Genomic DNA, 21,335 nt, shown 5'->3' with positions numbered 1-21,335 from the left:
TTCATGTTCATATTCTACTAGTAAAATTGAAATTAGCTCTTCGAAAAACTTAAGTATCTTTATTCTTAATATACAATCCCTAAGAAACAAGATGGATGAGCTTCATCTTTTGCTGGACACATGTAATTTTCCTGATATTGTACTTCTGACTGAGCACTGGTTGAGGCCTAGTGAATGTTTTTTAATATCTGATTATCTTCCTATATCAAATTTTTGTCGTCAACAATCTATACATGGAGGAACCATGATCTTGGCTAGGCAAACAATTAAAACGATTTTTTGTAATATTGATAAGTATGATAATCTTCTGTTAGAGAATGTTTTCGAGTTCTCTCTTTCTTTTTGTAAGCGTTTTAATTTATATATTCTTTGTGTTTATAGGCCACCTACAGGAGATATTGCTATGTTTCTGGACAAACTTGTTTCTCTTTTATCCCAGTTGTCCCTACACTCTAAGGTTATATTGGCTGGTGACTTTAATATCAACTACACTGATGAAACCTTGCCACGTACTTCTCTTTTAAGTATTTTAAATTCTTACGACTTGAAAATGCACGTTCTTTCTCCCACACGAATAACTTCTTCATCTGCAACTACAATTGACTATTTCTGTACAAATTTTGATGACGTTTTATGCACAGTACTCCCATCTGGTATTTCCGACCATGAAGCTATTCTTGCTAAAATGCCATATAATACTGTATCATCTTCATCTCATTATATGGGAAGAATTTTCAGCAGGAGAAATTTCAATGCTTTTTCTGCTGCTACAGCTTCGGTAAATTGGAATGCACTTGAAACGGCTTCTGACCCACTTACTTTATTTTTTCAAGTTCTGTGTGATAAGATCAATCAGTGCTTTCCTAAAATGAGGCTTAAAACTAAGAAACGAAAACCATGGGTTACAAGAGGCCTTAGAATTTCTGCTAAAAACCTCCGTTTTTTGACTAAATTGTGCAAATATACCACGAATGAAAATATCCTTGTATATCATCAAAAATACCGTAGTCTGTACAGAAAGACAATTAAAGCAGCAAAATCTAATTATTATAGGGATCGCTTAAATATATCATCAAATAGGCAAAGAGAGTGTTGGTCGATTATTAATGATTTTAGACATTGCCATAGAAAAGTATCGGAACCGGAGTTAAGACCTGACATTTTAAACGACTATTATTGTGATGTACCTAATATCTTGCTCAAGGGCATTCGTAGTAACATTGATCCCTTACACTATCTTCAACAAGTGTCGGTTGAGCATTCATTTTTCTTTCATCCTGTCGATCTTACCGAAGTAAAAAATGAAATCAAACGCCTAAAAAACCATAAATCATCTGCAGCTGATGGGATATCTTCGAGGTTGTTACTCTTTTTGCCTGATTCAGCCTTAAATGCTTTAGTTTCTGCCATAAACAATTCTTTACATAATGGCATTTTTCCTTCATGTTTAAAAGAGGCAGTGGTTATCCCTCTTCATAAGGGTGGAGATTTGGATCAGCCTTGTAATTTCCGTCCCATTTCTATTTTGTCTACCCTCTCTAAGATAATTGAAAAACTTGCAAAAAGCAGAATTTTGTCCTTTTTACATCATAATGGCATTTTGTCTGCAAATCAGTTTGGATTTCAAGCCTATGTGTCCTTGAATTCTGGAGAATCATCGGCGGCAGTGTTTTGTGATCTATCCAAGGCATTTGACTGTGTGGATCATGGAATACTGTTATCTAAGCTCGATAAATATGGTTTTAGAGGCGTAGCGTTGCGATGGCTTGAGTCCTATCTATCAAATCGTACTCAGAAGGTTACAGTGTCTGGGCGTTTGTCTGCTTCTAGATCCCTAAAATGCGGCGTTCCCCAGGGTTCAGTGTTGGGACCACTGTTATTTTTACTGTATGTGGATGACTTGAGTTCATTGAAACTGCAGGGCAAGGTGGTTCAGTTTGCTGATGATACCACCATACTATGGAGCCATAAAAATTCTGATTATATTAAGACTTGTATCCTTGAAGACCTTCAGATTTTATCAGGGTGGTGTGCTTCCAACAGGCTCGTGTTTAATGTAAGAAAGACGTCTATTATGGGGTTTAAGTGCGATGTTCAGGGTCTGATGTTTGACGAAAATTCCCTCTTGCAGAATAAAGAGTGCTGCAAGTTCCTAGGAATTACCATTGATGGTCGCCTTCGGTTTGAAGATCATATTTTACATTTAGCTGGGAAATTATCTTCTGGATGTTTTGCAGTAAGAATGGCAAAACAAGAGCTGGGAAGGGTGGTTGCACGTTCAGTGTACTTTTCACTTATTGAATCTCATATTCGGTATGGCTTGCCTTTTTGGGGTTTAACCAATAAGGGGCTACTTAACATTATCTTTGTTATTCAAAAAAAAGCAGTTAGATACCTGTGTTCTGCTAAGTTAAGAGATTCTTGCAAACCCCTCTTCATTTCTGAAAAAATCCTAACTCTTTTTTCACTCTTTATCTTAGAAACAGCTGCTCTTATTCACAAAATTCCCAAACTACCCTCTGACACTGGCCATTTGACTCGTCGTGTAAATGATGTTCCCCTACCTATTCCTACGTCTTCCCTTACCAAAAACTCATTAATTTACATAAGTAAAAAAATTTACAATCATGTTCCTCTATGTGTTAGACATATATCGGATGTTAAGAAATTTAAAAGAGAATTAAAGTCGCTTTTATTGGCTAAGACATATTATAACCTGGATGACTTTTTTAATGATAGGTTTTAACCTTGGACATGTTGGAAAATTTTCTTTTTTTTCCTTTTTTCTTCTCTAGTTTTGTCAACAAGTTTACCTTTATTTAGTAATTGATTGTTTTATTTAGTTATCTTTAATTCAAGTATGTTCAAAAAGTTTTGTCTTCTTGTGTTTAATTTTGTTCATTGTTTTGTCAATTTTTGAAATTGTATTTGTGTTTTGTTTTTTTTAGCTTGTAGGATGCTTGTACACAAGATTATTCTTACGTAATATAGCACATTTTCTTTCTTTCTTTCTAATTTGGAATGATGTTGATGAAGAGATCTAAATAAATTTCCAAATCCACAAGAGGATAGTACATTAGGTCCGATTGTCGAAACGCGTCATGACGAGAGCCGCCCGCTTTCTTTTTAAAGGCTATTAGTTTCTGATGAATTGCTTGACCTTCTCGTAACCGAAAGAAATCGGTACGTCCATCAAAAGATTATGGCTGGTATTGTCAATGAATCTATCTCAAAAAACTCAATTCTCGTCAACTAGAGTGACACAAATCACAAAGAAATATTAAAATTTATTGGAATATGGATGGGACTTAGCCCAAAACCTCGTCTAAAAGATTTTTGGAGCACTAGTTTTATTTATAAAACTGATATATATAAAGTTACACAGATATCACGATGTCGATTTGAAGCTTTGCTGTCTTGTTTACATTTTTTGGATAATGAGTTATGTCCAGAGGGAAACAGATTATTCAAACTGGAAACACCTTTAGGAATATCCATCAAAAATTTCCAGGCAGCTTTGGTGCCAGGAAACTCCGTTTGTATAGATGAATCCATGGTTCCTTCTCGAGGAAGGCTATCATTTTTGCAATATATACCTGGAAAAAGCCATACGTATGGCATAAAAATTTTTAAGCTGTGTGCTCAAGGTGGTTACACGTACAACTTAAAAGTTTATGCTGGCAAGGAAGTCCGACTCACGGATCAACCAGTAGCAACTCAACTATAGAAATGGGGTTAATGCAACCTATTTTGAACAGCGGTTGGACCTTAGTCACCGACAACTATTACACCAGTGTTAGTTTAGCTCACCTACTCAACGACAATGAGACTCATTAACACTGCGAAAAAATAGAAAATACAACCCTAAACGTGTCTTTGAGCAAAAATTAAATCGCGGCGAAATGCTGTGTCAAGCGAGCAACACGAAAGTTGTTGTTGGCAAATGGGTGGACAAACGAGATGTTGCTTTTTTGACAACTAAATCGCCTTCAGTAATGACTGAAATCCAGACAAGAACTGGTATAAAAAATAAGCCATCTACCATAATCGAATATACAGCTGTTAAGTCCTACATTGATGTCTCGGACCAAATATCTTTCTATAGTAATCTCGTGAGGCGTTCTTTGAAATGGTATCGGAAAGTGGGGATAGAAGTCATAGCAAGTATTAGTGTTGTTAATGCACTAAAACTGTGTAATAAAGCTTTAGGCAAAAAAATGGATATTACGACTTTTAGGCAGAGCCTTGTTGAGAGCTTGTGCAAGGACAATGAAGATGTTCCTCTCCTGCCAGCATCAACTCATCGATTGGATGAACAAGCAAAGAGAGGAAGATGCGTGGTTTGTTATAACTATTACTCAGAAAGATACGGAAGAGCGCATGCATCCAAAAATTCGAAACAATGTAACACTAGATTTTCAGGATGTACAGACAAAAAAATTTTATGTTTAAATTGCTTTTTCAAAATACATAATGTATCCAAAAAAAAATTAAATTTAAGTCCAATGTAAGTTTTTCTACTTTTTGAATAAACTTATAATAAAAAAATTGTGTATTGGTTTTCATACATGCAGGTTAATATAACCGTAATGAGTAAATGTCAGCTTCTGTGAACTGCGTGTATCAAAAATATACACGCATTCTGAAATCAATCCTTATTATCTTGACAAGTAATTTTCAAAACAAATTTATGAAAAAAAATTTTTAGTTCGGATACATATTTTTTGAAACCGGGTGCAGGGGTCAAAGTGTTAAATCCCGTTTTCGACTATGGGAGTAAAAATTCTTTACACATCCCTCCCTTTTGTATGAAACTGAATGAAAATATAATAAAGGAAAGGCAAATATGCGTTTCCTATAAACCAAACTTACCATTTAACGACTTAACGAGCATAAAACGAGGTTATTGATATAATGGGGATCAACGAGACGATCTGAAAACAAAGCAAGGAGAAGAAGAAAAAGAAAAAACTGTAGTACAATCAATTTAGGTATTTAAAAAAAAAATCCCACGTCCTAACTTACCATTCCAGGAACTCCCAAATCGTTTTTCAAGCATCAGTTTTTTTTTAAGCGACCGTGATCGATCGGATCTAACGATTAACGTGACCCGATGTAATTAATCGATTAGCGGATGATTTATATTCAGAGCGACGCGCATTTTCATTGTCCACACGACGGCCTTTTAACATTGATTCCCCATATTCGGTTCCATAAGCGATTTTTAGGAAAATTCCTTTTTATTTTTCGAAGGTCTTCTTGAAAGATAAACGACCTTGACGACGGTGTGCTTATAACTGCCCAAAAAGACGACCTTACTCTTAAGATTGTCGCTATTACATCACTTTAAAGTCGAATTAGCACATCGGCAAGTAAGTGGGACCGAAAACTCGGTCACAAGAATAAAAATTGTTCGATTGCACAGCATGGTACTATTGCAGTTTTAAACATATTAATAGTGAAAGTAACAATGCGCCGATTGGTCTATTAGTTTACGGTTTGTTGTGAATTTATTCGCTGGGAGAACCCCGAAATGGATTTTTTTAAGAGATCCACTCAAAAAGGAGTTAGTTACCTCCTGAGAATGAATTTGTGGGTGAAAAAGGGGCATTTCTGGTCCAATAATTTCGTATATGAACGTTTTTTGTAGTTCAATAACTTTTTGGAGCTAGAAGAAAATTTGTCAAACACAGTGCCCTAAATTTCAGAATTTGCGACATATAATTGCTATGCAAGTGTTTTATTAATCAGCGGGTATTTTTGGCTATTACCAAGGGGTCACTCAAAATATTCTCGTAACTATTTCACACACCAATATAAAGGGATTCCTGAGGATGGATTTAAAAATAAAAACGTGGTTCTAAGGAATTAGGCAGTTTATTTAAAACAATTTTGGCTGGAAGGTTCTTATTGCTAATTTTTATTATTGAATTTTCACTATTCTTAGGATATATTTTCAAGAAATAATTGGAATATTTTTAAAAGATATCTGGTCATAGGACATAGATATCTATATATACAGGGTGTCCCGAAATTACATCGCAATATTTTACCAGCCGCATCTTTGTCTAAAAATAAGACAAAAAGTCCATATACAGTATGGTTCAAAAGTGCATTGTTTTTAAGTTACAGGGTGTTTTATGAATCATGTTAAAGATGGTTTTTTGTTAATATATCCGGAACGCCTAGTTGTAATCTTTTGAAATTTTCAACATTTACTATTGGTTTTATTAAAAACTGATATTGCAACCATTTTTGCCAAAATGTATACAGGGTCGTGTAAAATAAGTGGTCGGTAAAGTTTAAATTGTTAAAACTTTTTTTCTAGCAACTCCGTGATAATTTTGGTATTAGAGTTGAAAAGAACAAACATTTTTACATAAAAAAGGTGCTCTTGTTTAATTTCGATAGGAGCTTTCGTTTTCGAAAAAATTAGATGTAAATGTTTTGCAAAGAGAACGCGTAAGTTATTTTGGTAACAGTTAATAAAATTAAAAAGCATCTTAAAAATCCGTTGGGGATAAACATGACCTAAAACTATCACAAATCCTTTATTTAAGATTAAAAATTGTTTTTCAAGTTCAATTGTTTTTTCTTTTATGTAACTGAATAGGTAAAAAAAAAAGAAACAAATAATTTATTACGTAAAAGAAACATAAAAACACCAAACAAAAAAGCACAAATTACAACAAATGTTCAAAGTGGTTTCCATTTTGCTGAAGACACAATCTTGACCTACGCGTTATTGCACGAGTAGCCCTTAAAACAAAAAATGGATTTCTCTTTATTTCATTAACAGCCCAGTTAATCAATCAGTTGTTTACGGGTATTTATCTCCACGGCATATACCAACTCATTTAAATGTCCCCATAAATAATAATATAACGAAGTTAGATCTGGAGATCGAGGAGGCCAATTTATAGGACCACCTCGACCAATCCAACGTTCAGGAAAATGGTTATTCATCCACTCACGCACATTGCGGCGAAAATGACCAGGCGCTCCGTCTTGTTGAAAAATCATGTTTTGGCGTAAGATAAGAGGAACTTCTTCCAGAAGCTCCACAAGATTATTTGCCAGCATATGAAGGTAATTCTCCGAAGTTAGCCGATTGAGTAATTCTATCGGGCCAATAAGTTGGTCCCCGATTAATCCCGCCCACAAATTTACCGAAAACCTTCTTGGAAAATTACTACGCCTTATGGCTCTTGGATTTTGATCTGCCCAAAAATGCATATTATGCATGTTAAATGAACCATTTCGTGTGAAAGTGGCTTCGTCCGTTCATAAAATGGAAGGAATTAAGTTTGGATTATTAATTACCCATTAACAAAATTGGATCCTCAACGGAAAATCGTCTGGGTCTAAATCTTGGAGCCGCTGGTAATGAAACGGATGTAACCTTTGGGATCTTAGCATTCTTCCAACCTAATAAAAATTAAATTACTATCGTAACAATAAGTATTTTTTAAATTACTTACTATAGAGCGAGGGATATGTGTGGCTCTTGACACATTTCTTATACTTGCTCCCGGATTTTCTTCAAAAACATTTAAAACATTTTCTAAATTATAATCTTCTTGTGGTCTGCCTTGTCCACGAGCTCTTTGAAAACTTCCGTTATTGCATAAATTTCGGTGAGTGTTTATAAAAACTTAACGATCTGGAACATGTCTTAGGGGAAATCTTCGTCGATACTCACGGACAGCCGCTAAAGAACTGCCATTACACAAACCATAAACAAAATGCATGTCAGCTAACTCTTGATTTGTAAATCTATCCATAATTTTTAAAAAATGAATCACAAAAAAGAACTAATTTACTTTGCCAAAGCAAATTTAAAAAATGTGAAATGTCAACAAAACGTTAAACAAAATTTAACAAATAAACTAGATGTCAACAAACACAGCCAACTATTATTTTACAAGATGTTATTTGTAGTTACTTTTTGAAATACCAATTCATGATTTATTAATAATTGATTTTTTCGAAAACGGATGCTCCTATCGAAATTAGACAAGAGCACCTTTTTTATGTAAAAATGTTTGTTTATTTTCAATTCTAATACCAAAATATCACGGAGTTGCTAGAAAAAAAGTTTTAACAATTTAAACTTTACCGACCACTTATTTTACACGACCCTGTATACATTTTGGCAAAAATGGTTGCAATATCAGTCTTTAATAAAACCAATAGTAAATGTTGAAAATTTCAAAAGATTACAATTAGGCGTTCCGGATATATTAACAAAAAACCATCTTTCAATGATTCATAAAACACCCTATAAGTTAAAAACGATGCACTTTTGAACTATACTGTATATGGACTTTTTTGTCTTATTTTTAGACAAAGATGCGGCTGGTAAAATATTGCGATGTAATTTCGGGACACCCTGTATATATATATATATATAGAGAGTATCGGACAAATTTAGAGAGACTCGACTACTTACGTCTTTTATGTAAGATAAAAATGATTAAATTCTTCTTTTTGTGCTGAAGGATGTTATGTTTTGAAGTAGTTTAAAAAGGCACTAAAATAAATTTAAAAAAAAAAACATTTCTCAAGATTTATTAGGAAAAATAAAAAGATGCAAAAAATTCTGTGCGACAAAATTAGAGAGAGACTTATCCTTAAAGTACATTTGTACCCTATACTAATGAAACTAACCTAATACTTTGTCCAGTACCCTTTATTCTGGATAACTTTTTCACATTCATGCCGAATAGCATCGATCCAATGAGATTCGAAACTACAGCCGGATCCATTGAGTTCCAGGCATTCTCGATTTCTTCAAATAATTGAGCACGATTCCCGATGTTTTTAGTGCGAATCTTTTTCTCTATAATCTCCCAAAGATTTTCAATTGGGTTCAAGTCCGGCCATTGTGGTGGCCATTTTAAAACTTGAATTTTGTTAGCCAAAAACCATTCCTTCTAAGTTTGGCCGTATGTTTGGGGTCGTTATCGTGTTGGAACGTGAATCTTAGCGGCATTTCCCATTCGGCGTAAGGCAACATTACATCTTCCAGTATAGTCCGATACATAAATCTATCCATAGTGCCCTCAATTTTGTGGATAGGACCCATTCCATAACCCGAAAAACAACCCCAAACCATTAAATTGCCACCTCCGTGCTTGAAACATATTTTGGATCAAGCCTTTTATTTGCTGGGCGATGTACGAACTGCGCTACATCACTTCCAAAAATATTATATTTAGACTCGTCACTAAACAAAACCTTATTCCAGTCCTTAGCTGTCCAGTAACGCTGACGTGTTGCAAATAACATTCTAGCAGCTACATTTTTTTTTGATAGATGGGGTTTTTTTGCTGGTCTCCTTCCAGGAAGCCCCGCCTCCACTAAACGCCGCTGCACAGTCCTGGATGAAACCCCAGGCGCCTCCAATTCAGCCAAAATCAGTGTTGAAGATAGACGCGGATTATTCTGACTTAGTCGTTTAATTCTCCTGTCCAGCAGTACTGAGGTTTTTCTCTTGCGGCCACCTCTTTTAAGGTTTGTCACTCTTCCACGGAGCTGATAATTTTTTATTGTTCTGGAAACCATTTGTTTACTGACGTTGAATTGCTCTTTTATTAATTTTTGTGAGCGACCTAAGTTATAGGCTTCTATAATTTTTTCTTTTAGGTCTATGGAATAATGTTTACCACGAGGCATTGCTAATGATATTCTCAAACTAATAAACAGAAATTAAACTAATCGCGACTTCAGCGAAACTAAATACAAAATGAGTCTCTTTAATTCTGTCGCAGTAATTTTTTATCAATGTTAAAAACATTCTTTAAATAAATGTAAACATGAGCTACAAAAATGAATTGTTGATAATAGAATTCTTGTCAACTCCGGTATACACTGCTTAACAAATATTAATATTATTTCAAGTACAAAAAATTGGAGTTGGCAAATAGAGAAGTCTCTCTAATTTGGTCCGATACTGTATATACTATTCTGTGGATAATTTAAGATTAAGTGGACACCTTTCTCAGCATTTGTTAAAATTTGTACAAGTTGAGAAAAAAAAAAATTTTATAAAATTATTTTTTAAAAAAAACAATTGTACTAAATGTTAACAACTCAAAAAAATTAACTACCTACAACTTTAAAATTTTGTAAACAAATACCTACTTCAGCATTTCTCAAAATATGTACAAGTTGGGAGAAAAATATTAATTATAAAAAAATAATTGTACAAAATGATGAATCTAAATGATGAATCTAAATATAATTTTTTCAGGACTGATGGAGTGATGTACGTCAGACGCCCCAGTGAACAAAGATTAAACAAAAAGCACATTTGCCCCACAGTTAAACATGGAGGGGGAAAAATTCTTGTATGGGGATATTTCTCGGCTCGTGGCATGGGACTCATAGTAAGAATAGTGGGCAAAATGGATCGTTTCATGTACAAAGACATTCTGCAAACACATTTAGTGCCATATATGGATGAAGTCATGCCAGTAACAGCCATATTTCAGCATGACAACGATCCAAAACATGCTTCTCAATTTGTTAAGAGGTGGCTATCCAATGAAAAAATAAATGTAATGGTCTGGCCAATCAATCTCAGATCTCAATCGCCAGACCTAAACCCTATAGAGAATTTATGGCATTACATTGACACCAAAATCAGGCACCTAACATGCTCTAATACAAATATTCTCTTTGAAATAGTGGAAAAGGCTAGGAAAGAAGTGAATAATGACTATATTATGAAATTAATTGAGTCCATGCCAAGACGATGTGCAGATGTTATAAAGGAGAAGGGGTACTACATGAAATATTGAACTGATTTTAATTTAGTTGGGTTAAATTTTTTTTACAATCAAAACTATTTTTTGTTGCTATATTTTTGAATAATAAATTTGTATAAAACAATTTGGTGTTTTATTTATTATGATACTAAAAATATGATAAGATGAAAATATAAAGAGGCTCTAACTATTCTTGTAAATAATATATAAACCTTACTTATAAAATAGATACTAAAAGATATATAACAGGAAAGTTTAATTTAATTAATCTTTTTGCACAATACTTACTGTATATACAAGAAATTGGGAAAAAAAATATTTATGAAACATAATAATAATTAAGCAATATGTTCATAACTTTAAAAATTGATCAAGTACAACTTTCAAATATTGTTAAAAAATCCAATTAGATATTTTCTACATTCCTGTTATCGGATTGCTTAGTCTATATGTAGAAGAACCTTGTACTTAAATAAACCATCACTCTTCAACTGATACAATGGACTTTGCAACCTCACTTTAAGCACCACTGCACCTTCTAATTCTACGTCACTTCCTAATCAGTAGAACATTGAGTTTACATAATAAGATTAATGCTGCTCAGACTTGTACTTTTTATAATGTATAGGGAGAAAAAATGCACTTACCCGAGTAAGAGGAGGTGGAAGTTTCCAACAGTCTAAAGGTGAACGGTATATGGACCTTCATCATGTTCATTTGCGGAATCCGGGGTTTCATCAGATGGTGCACAGAGGCGGGTACGACGAACTCTTCACCATGGATCCGCAGGGCCATCATGTTCCTAAACATAAATAATATTTTTTTTAAAGTCACAACTTGTGTCCATAAATACCCAGTTTTGCTTTCTAAAAACCTTCTATTTATCCTTGGAGGCTTTCGAAATCTACATATATGAAAATAAAACGCCTAAAATGAACTAAAACTATTTTATTCAAATGTAAAAAAGCAAAAGGGAAACTTGGCAGCAGAAAAAAAAAACACTTAGACTTAAAAGAATCTTCGCCTCTTTTGGTGGTGGTTCTGAGACTCGTACTTTACCCAGGTACCGTCGCCGTTACCACCATTACTATTTCGCGACCAATTTCGTGAACATTCTGGGTTGTTATATTCGGATGTGCCCTGGTTACGATCTAAAACGTGAGTTTTAATTAAAATAAGACTTGACAGAAGGAGTTTTCTATGGAAATAGAAATTAAGGTGTTCCTCACCTCTGTTGGATGTACCGGGAACGTTCTCGGCACCCTCCTGCGCCTCCAAAATCGAATTTAGGTTCTGAGCCTGTTTGAGTAGCAGATCTTCCGCCGGCTCCTCTTTGAGGTACATTAGAGGCGGAGGTTTGTTTTTCCACATTTTCGAGTGAAACTCCTTTTGGGTTTGGCGCATATGGAACTCGGATCTTTGTTTTTCTTCCTGAATACGGAATTAAGTGTTTTTTTTTTAGTATAGGCATCTCTGGACTATAGTCCAAGAGTTTAAATGCTAAATTTTAGTTAATTATTGGAATTGAATTGTTACAGCATAGTATTGGGTACAGGCATGCTTGGACCAAAAAATTTTTTAGAAAAATATTATTAGAGTTATGTAGTTAAATATTCTATTATAATCTGGCAAATTGGTCATTTATTCGTAATGTTGGTATAAGGATTTGCTTCAATTTCAGCTAAAAACGTTTCTTCAAATTGAACTGTAGGTACAGCTACCGGCTTATATTTTTTGAAAAAATTTTCATAACTCAAAAAATAGACCAAATACAATTTTGAAAATTTGTACACATATTCTACGAACAATTTGGTTGGACACCTATTTTAGCGTTTTTCAAAATTTGCACAAGATTTTGAAAAAAAAATTATTTTGAAAAAAAAAAATTTTTTTTTTTAATTAAATTTGAGAAAATGCCCATAACTCAAAAAATAGGCCAAATACAATTTTGAAAATTTGTACACATATTCTATGAACAATTTGGTTGGACACCTATTTTAGCGTTTTTCAAAATTTGCACAAGATTTTGAAAAAAAAATTATTTTGAAAAAAAAACATTTTTTTTTAATTAAATTTGAGAAAATGCCCATAACTCCAAAAATTGACCAAATAAAATTTTGAAAATTTGTACACATGCTATGAACAATTTGGTTGGACATCTATTACAGCGTTTTTCAAAATTTGCACAAGATTTTGAAAAAAAAAATATTTTGAAAAAAAAAACATTTTTTTTTTAAATTAAATTTGAGAAAATGCCCATAACTCAAAAAATAGAGGAAATACAATTTTGAAAATTTGTACACATATTCTATGAACAATTTGTTTGGACACCTATTTCAGCGTTTTTTAAAATTTGCACAAGATTTTGAAAAAAAAAATTATTTTGAAAAAAAAACATTTTTTTTTTAAATTAAATTTGAGAAAATGCCCATAACTCCAAAAATTCACCAAATACAATTTTTAAAATTTGTACACATATTCTATGAACAATTTGGTTGGACACCTATTTCAGCGTTTTTCAAAATTTGCAAAAGATTTTGAAAAAAAAAATTATTTTGTAAAAAAAACATTTTTTTTTTCATTAAATTTGAGAAAATGTCCATAACTCAAAAAATAGAGGAAATACAATTTTGAAAATTTGTACACATATTCTATGAACAATTTGTTTGGACACCTATTTCAGCGTTTTTTAAAATTTGCAAAAGATTTTGAAAAAAAAAATTATTTTGAAAAAAAAACATTTTTTTTTTCATTAAATTTGAGAAAATGCCCATAACTCAAAAAATAGACCAAATACAATTTTGAAAATTTGTACACATATTCTATGAACAATTTGGTTGGACACCTATTTCAGCGTTTTTCAAAATTTGCACAAGATTTTGAAAAAAAAAATTATTTTGTAAAAAAAACATTTTTTTTTTCATTAAATTTGAGAAAATGTCCATAACTCAAAAAATAGAGGAAATACAATTTTGAAAATTTGTACACATATTCTATGAACAATTTGTTTGGACACCTATTTCAGCGTTTTTTAAAATTTGCAAAAGATTTTGAAAAAAAAAATTATTTTGAAAAAAAAACATTTTTTTTTTCATTAAATTTGAGAAAATGCCCATAACTCAAAAAATAGACCAAATACAATTTTGAAAATTTGTACACATATTCTATGAACAATTTGGTTGGACACCTATTTCAGCGTTTTTCAAAATTTGCACAAGATTTTGAAAAAAAAATATATTTTTGGAAAAATTTTTTTTTTTTTTAATTAAATTTGAGAAAATGCCCATAACTCAAAAAGTAGACCAACTACAATTTTGAAAATTTGTACACATATTCTATGAACAATTTGGTTGGACACCTATTTCAGCGTTTTTCAAAATTTGTACAAGATTTTAAAAAAAAATATTTTTTTTCATTAAATTTGAGAAAATGCCCATAACTCAAAAAATTGACCAAATACAATTTTGAAAATTTGTACACATATTCTACGAACAATTTGGTTGGACACCTATTTCAGCGTTTTTCAAAATTTGCACAAGACTTTGAAAAAAAAATTTTTTGGAAAAAAAAAACATTTTTTTTCATTAAATTTGAGAAACTGCTCATAACTCAAAAAATAGACCAAATACAATTTTGAAAATTTGTACACATATTCTACGAACAATTTGGTTGGACACCTATTTCAGCGTTTTTCAAAATTTGCACAAGATATAAAAAAAAAATTTTTGGAAAAAAAAGAAATTTTTTTTTCATTAAATTTGAGAAACTGCTCATAACTCAAAAAATTGACCAAATACAATTTTGAAAATTTGTACACATATCCTACGAACAATTTGGTTGGACACCTATTTCAGCGTTTTTCAAAATTTGCACAAGATTTTGAAAAAAAAAATATTTTTGGAAAAAAAAATATTTTTTTTCATTAAATTTGAGAAACTGCTCATAACTCAAAAAATAGACCAAATACAATTTTGAAAATTTGTACACATATTCTACGAACAATTTGGTTGGACACCTACTTCAGCGTTTTTCAAAATTTGCACAAGATTTTGAAAAAAAAATTATTTTGAAAAAAAAACATTTTTTTTTTTAATTAAATTTGAGAAAATGCCCATAACTCAAAAAATAGAGCAAATACAATTTTGAAAATTTGTACACATATTCTATGAACAATTTGGTTGCACACCTATTTCAGCGTTTTTCAAAATTTGCACAAGATTTTGAAAAAAAAATTATTTTGAAAAAAAAACATTTTTTTTTTTAATTAAATTTGAGAAAATGCCCATAACTCAAAAAATAGACTAAATACAATTTTGAAAATTTGTACACATATTCTATGAACAATTTGGTTGAACACCTATTTTAGCGTTTTTCAAAATTTGCACAAGATTTTGAAAAAAAAAATATTTTTGGAAAAAAAAATATTTTTTTTCATTAAATTTGAGAAAATGCCCATAACTCAAAAAATAGAGCAAATACAATTTTGAAAATTTGTACACATATTCTATGAACAATTTGGTTGCACACCTATTTCAGCGTTTTTCAAAATTTGCACAAGATTTTGAAAAAAAAATTATTTTGAAAAAAAAAACATTTTTTTTTTAATTAAATTTGAGAAAATGCCCATAACTCAAAAAATAGACCAAATACAATTTTGAAAATTTGTACACATATTCTATGAACAATTTGGTTGGACACCTATTTAAGCGTTTTTCAAAATTTGCACAAGATTTTGAAAAAAAAATTATTTTGAAAAAAAAAACATTTTTTTTTTTAATTAAATTTGAGAAAATGCCCATAACTCAAAAAATTGACCAAATACAATTTTGAAAATTTGTACACATATTCTATGAACAATTTGGTTGGACACCTATTTCAGCGTTTTTCAAAATGTGTACAAGATTTTGAAAAAAAAAATTATTTTGAAAAAAAAATTTTTTTTTTTTCATTAAATTTGAAAAAATGCCCATAACTCAAAAAATTGACCAAATACAATTTTGAAAATTTGTACACATATTCTTTGAACAATTTGGTTGGACACCTATTTCAGCGTTTTTTAAAATTTGCACAAAATTTTGAAAAAAAATATATTTTTGGAAAAAAAAAGAAATTTTTTTTTCATTAAATTTGAGAAAATGCTCATAACTCAAAAAATAAACCAAATACAATTTTGAAAATTTGTACACATATTCTATGAACAATTTGGTTGAACACCTATTTTAGCGTTTTTCAAAATTTGCACAAGATTTTGAAAAAAAAAATATTTTTGGAAAAAAAAATATTTTTTTTCATTAAATTTGAGAAAATGCCCATAACTCAAAAAATAGAGCAAATACAATTTTGAAAATTTGTACACATATTCTTTGAACAATTTGGTTGGACACCTATTTCAGCGTTTTTTAAAATTTGCACAAAATTTTGAAAAAAAATATATTTTTGGAAAAAAAAAGAAATTTTTTTTTCATTAAATTTGAGAAAATGCTCATAACTCAAAAAATAAACCAAATACAATTTTGAAAATTTGTACACATATCCTACGAACAATTTGGTTGGACACCTATTTCAGCGTTTTTCAAAATTTGCACAAGATTTTGAAGAAAAAAAATTTTTGGAAAAAAACACATTTTTTTTCATTAAATTTGAGAAACTGCTCATAACTCAAAAAATAGACCAAATACAATTTTGAAAATTTGTACACATATTCTACGAACAATTTGGTTGGACACCTACTTCAGCGTTTTTCAAAATTTGCACAAGATTTTGAAAAAAAAAATATTTTTGGAAAAAAAAATATTTTTTTTCATTAAATTTGAGAAAATGCCCATAACTCAAAAAATAGAGCAAATACAATTTTGAAAATTTGTACACATATTCTATGAACAATTTGGTTGCACACCTATTTCAGCGTTTTTCAAAATTTGCACAAGATTTTGAAAAAAAAATTATTTTGAAAAAAAAACATTTTTTTTTTTAATTAAATTTGAGAAAATGCCCATAACTCAAAAAATAGACTAAATACAATTTTGAAAATTTGTACACATATTCTATGAACAATTTGGTTGAACACCTATTTTAGCGTTTTTCAAAATTTGCACAAGATTTTGAAAAAAAAAATATTTTTGGAAAAAAAAATATTTTTTTTCATTAAATTTGAGAAAATGCCCATAACTCAAAAAATAGAGCAAATACAATTTTGAAAATTTGTACACATATTCTATGAACAATTTGGTTGCACACCTATTTCAGCGTTTTTCAAAATTTGCACAAGATTTTGAAAAAAAAATTATTTTGAAAAAAAAAAACATTTTTTTTTTAATTAAATTTGAGAAAATGCCCATAACTCAAAAAATAGACCAAATACAATTTTGAAAATTTGTACACATATTCTATGAACAATTTGGTTGGACACCTATTTAAGCGTTTTTCAAAATTTGCACAAGATTTTGAAAAAAAAATTATTTTGAAAAAAAAAACATTTTTTTTTTTAATTAAATTTGAGAAAATGCCCATAACTCAAAAAATTGACCAAATACAATTTTGAAAATTTGTACACATATTCTATGAACAATTTGGTTGGACACCTATTTCAGCGTTTTTCAAAATGTGTACAAGATTTTGAAAAAAAAAATTATTTTGAAAAAAAATTTTTTTTTTTTTAATTAAATTTGAAAAAATGCCCATAACTCAAAAAATTGACCAAATACAATTTTGAAAATTTGTACACATATTCTATGAACAATTTGGTTGGACACCTATTTAAGCGTTTTTCAAAATTTGCACAAGATTTTGAAAAAAAAATTATTTTGAAAAAAAAAACATTTTTTTTTTTAATTAAATTTGAGAAAATGCCCATAACTCAAAAAATTGACCAAATACAATTTTGAAAATTTGTACACATATTCTATGAACAATTTGGTTGGACACCTATTTCAGCGTTTTTCAAAATGTGTACAAGATTTTGAAAAAAAAAATTATTTTGAAAAAAAAATTTTTTTTTTTCATTAAATTTGAAAAAATGCCCATAACTCAAAAAATTGACCAAATACAATTTTGAAAATTTGTACACATATTCTTTGAACAATTTGGTTGGACACCTGTTTCAGCGTTTTTCAAAATTTGCACAAGATTTTGAAAAAAAAATTATTTAAAAAAAAAACATTTTTTTTTTTAATTAAATTTGAGAAAATGCCCATAACTCCAAAAATTCACGAAATACAATTTTGAAAATTTGTACACATATTCTATGAACAATTTGGTTGGACACCTATTTCAGCGTTTTTCAAAATTTGCACAAGATTTTGAAAGAAAAATTATTTTGAAAAAAAAAACATTTTTTTTTTTAAATTAAATTTGAGAAAATGCCCATAACTCCAAAAATTGACCAAATACAATTTTGAAAATTTGTATACATATTCTATGAACAATATGGTTGGACACCTATTTCAGCGTTTTTCAAAATTTGCACAAGATTTTGAAAAAAAAATTATTTTGAAAAAAAAAACATTTTTTTTTCATTAAATTTGAGAAACTGCTCATAACTCCAAAAATTGACCAAATACAATTTTGAAAATTTGTACACATATTCTATGAACAATTTGGTTGGACACCTATTTCAGCGTTTTTCAAAATTTGCACAAGATTTTGAAAAAAAAAATATTTTTGGAAAAAAAAAAATTTTTTTTAATTAAATCTGAGAAAATGCTCATAACTCAAAAAATTGACCAAATACAATTTTGAAAATTTGTACACATATCCTATGAACAATTTGGTTGGACACCTATTTCAGCGTTTTTCAAAATTCGTACAAGATTTTGAAAAAAAAAAAAAATTTGGATAAAAAACATTTTTTTTTTTCATTAAACTATCTTCATTTTTGTAGCCCACTTTATCCCTTTAAGTAACCATACAAGAAATACACAAATTATGACAGAATTACTATTAATTCTTGTAATTATAGTGATAAAATCAGGCCATTGAAACAACATAAGCCGAAGCAGGCAAACCATATTAAATACGCTCGTTAGTAATCAATTAACTAGCATAATAAACCCCAATAATTAAACTAAATCAATATCAAATTATGAAATTTCCACTCATTACAGGTCAAGTAATAATTAAATATTGAATCATTTACAGTTTATTAAAGCTATAAATACATATATTGTGAATTTTTCCAACTTTTCCTTCCTTAATGAATTAATTTAAAAAAAAAACAATTAATAAGGAGGATGTTTTCTTAAAAGGAAAACCAAGTTTCGAGGACATATCTCTTCATCATCAGACCCAACGCTTAGTTTTGCTGAATAAAAACACTCATAAACATAAATATAAGCTTTACCTCCACCTGTCTCTGTCTCATCTCCCACTCTCGTATCTGTCTCTCCTTGTCCAACTCGCGATGTTTTAATTGAGCACGTAGCGACTCGGTCTCGTGCTCGTAGAGCGCGTACTCCATCTGCGCCTCCAACTTTTCGCACTCTAGACGAAATTCCGTTTTGAGCGACTCCAATTTCTGCCTGTGCAACTCGTACAGAACCTTCCAACGAGTTCCATACTCGTGCTCGAACGAGTGGGGTTCGGCCAATCTCGGACCGACCGAACGTTCCTTTATAGAAGGTTTTTTTTAAATTAATAAAAACAACATTACAACCATAATTTAACCGACTTGATCCCATATTATCATTGTAAAGTAAACACCATTGTATAATCTCCTTTCATGGTTAAAAAAGCATCTTATCAACCTATAATAATAACCTTTCTGTGATGTTTAACAATCCTACCGAACTATTAAATTATGTAAAAGTGTCCTCAAATGTATAAGTAAATCTTTTTTTTACTATACTATTTTTTCTTGTATGTAAAACGAATAAATCTTTTGTATTAGGATTTCCTAGTTGAGACTAATTAATAAATTAAACCTGATCAGGAAGCAATTTAATTTTATGTACCGCCAACCAATCTTAACATTTAAAGGTAAACCGGTCTAAAACTGGCCGCTCTTACCTTCATAAAATCTTGATTCCTCTTACTTATATGCTTATCGAGCAGCCCTACAGATTGATCAGGACACTCATATGGTTCCACCACCACAGGCCTAATTGAATGTCCCAAAAAGTAACATTTTTCATGACACTTTTTTACTGCCTGGACCACACTGAATTTCCTTGTGAAGTCTACACTCACAAAAATGTGTTTGAGACCACTTAATGCAATAATTAGTCGCAGTACTTACCAATAATCCCTTCGCCCATTGACCGTCCTTTTTCATCGACCAACACCTTGGCACTCTCAATTTCACCAAAAGGCAAAAAAGCATGCTGCAATAGTTCTCCGGTAACCCAGGGGCTTAAATTGGACACTTTAATAGCAGTTAAACTGTGGGACAGTTTGACTTTTATGAACTTCCCTTTTACAGAGGTGCCATCCAGTTCAATACAGGCCTTCACTGCCCCCGCATGATAGTCCATCTTAACGAATGCAAAGGATTTCACTTTGTTAAGAAATATCTCGGTTATCTCCCCAAAAGGTTTAAATAACTCTATTAGATCTTCTTCGGTGGTATCATTAGTTATGTTTCCAATATAAATCCGGTTTTGTACAGAAAATTTCCTTTCACTTAAGTCATAGGGAGGCAGTTCAATAGTGGGAGCGCTCGATAAATTCCTTATAGACATTTCTATTTTATTAACGTAGGACTTCTGGTGGGACAATCTGGAGTCATTTCCTTCAATTGATTCCTCATAGTTTTCCTCGTTGTTTTCCCCCTTGGGGCCATGCTGTTGCGCGTTATCGTTGCGATTACTCCAACGTTTCTTGCGAAAATGCTGCTGCCTATTGGGTTTAAATAGTTGGGGCTGTTCATTGAAGCTTTCCTCAGTATTTTGTACAGTATTCTCTGCCATTACTACAAATTAGTTGATAATAAACTTGGATGCGGACTTATGCGAGTGCGTTATACGAGTTGCGTTGGCGAGAATCTCCGGATTCCCTATAGAAAGGACGCTCGCACGGAACTGTCAACACTGTCAACGTCAAAATGTCACTTATGCACCGCGGTTAGTCATGTTTGCGACTTTTGATAATTATTATGATTAATAATCGTTTAAATATTCCGGGGAAAATTGGTTAATTTATAAAAAAAACACGCTCGATTATATCACATTAAAATTTCAGCAAAAAAAAACATCCTAAATTACTTAAAATTGAAACAATTGCCCGCAAGAATGAACCGGAAGTGTTTTTGACTAACCGCAAATCACTTTTAAACCAATCAGAAGATTTCAATGCGGCGTTATATTATGATTAATTTATTAAAATTTGAATTAATATATTTAAAACAAGGATGCTACATTCCAGTCTCGCAAAATTTAAAAAAAAAAATTATTAATATTGACCGGGGATTCCCCCTATGCCGTAATTGAAGTATCCTAACCTAAAATTGTTTCGCGGAAGGGAAATGACCAGACCAAGCAACGTTGCCGACGAATTTTTCCTCAAATATACGGATTTTACAATTAAATACGCCAATCCTAGGGATTTTCTTACCTAATTGATGTTAAATTC

The 21,335-nt window shown here is 31.0% G+C and overlaps 2 protein-coding genes across 2 annotated transcripts in view; both read right to left on the bottom strand.

Annotated features, from left to right (window-relative positions):
* Positions 1-21,335, bottom strand: part of LOC126734550 (cell growth regulator with RING finger domain protein 1-like) — a 44,164-nt gene that overhangs the window by 21,776 nt on the left and 1,053 nt on the right. The window contains exon 2 of the mRNA XM_050438232.1: positions 11,420-11,574. Coding sequence (XP_050294189.1) covers positions 11,420-11,574 — 155 coding nt within the window. The remainder of the gene's footprint in view (positions 1-11,419; positions 11,575-21,335) is intronic.
* On the bottom strand, positions 11,706-20,819 carry LOC126734549 (hrp65 protein-like). The gene is made up of 5 exons (XM_050438231.1): positions 20,005-20,819; positions 19,776-19,945; positions 19,111-19,377; positions 12,002-12,203; positions 11,706-11,923 (listed from the first exon to the last, which is right to left on the bottom strand). Exons 1-5 carry the CDS (start codon positions 20,672-20,674, stop codon positions 11,781-11,783), a joined length of 1,452 nt encoding a protein of 483 aa, XP_050294188.1. The 5' UTR covers positions 20,675-20,819; the 3' UTR covers positions 11,706-11,780.

The sequence above is a fragment of the Anthonomus grandis genome, chromosome 3, assembly GCF_022605725.1.
Source record: "Anthonomus grandis grandis chromosome 3, icAntGran1.3, whole genome shotgun sequence".
In the NCBI taxonomy this organism is placed as follows: Eukaryota; Metazoa; Arthropoda; class Insecta; order Coleoptera; family Curculionidae; genus Anthonomus; species Anthonomus grandis.
This window is presented reverse-complemented; position numbering and strand designations above follow the sequence as displayed.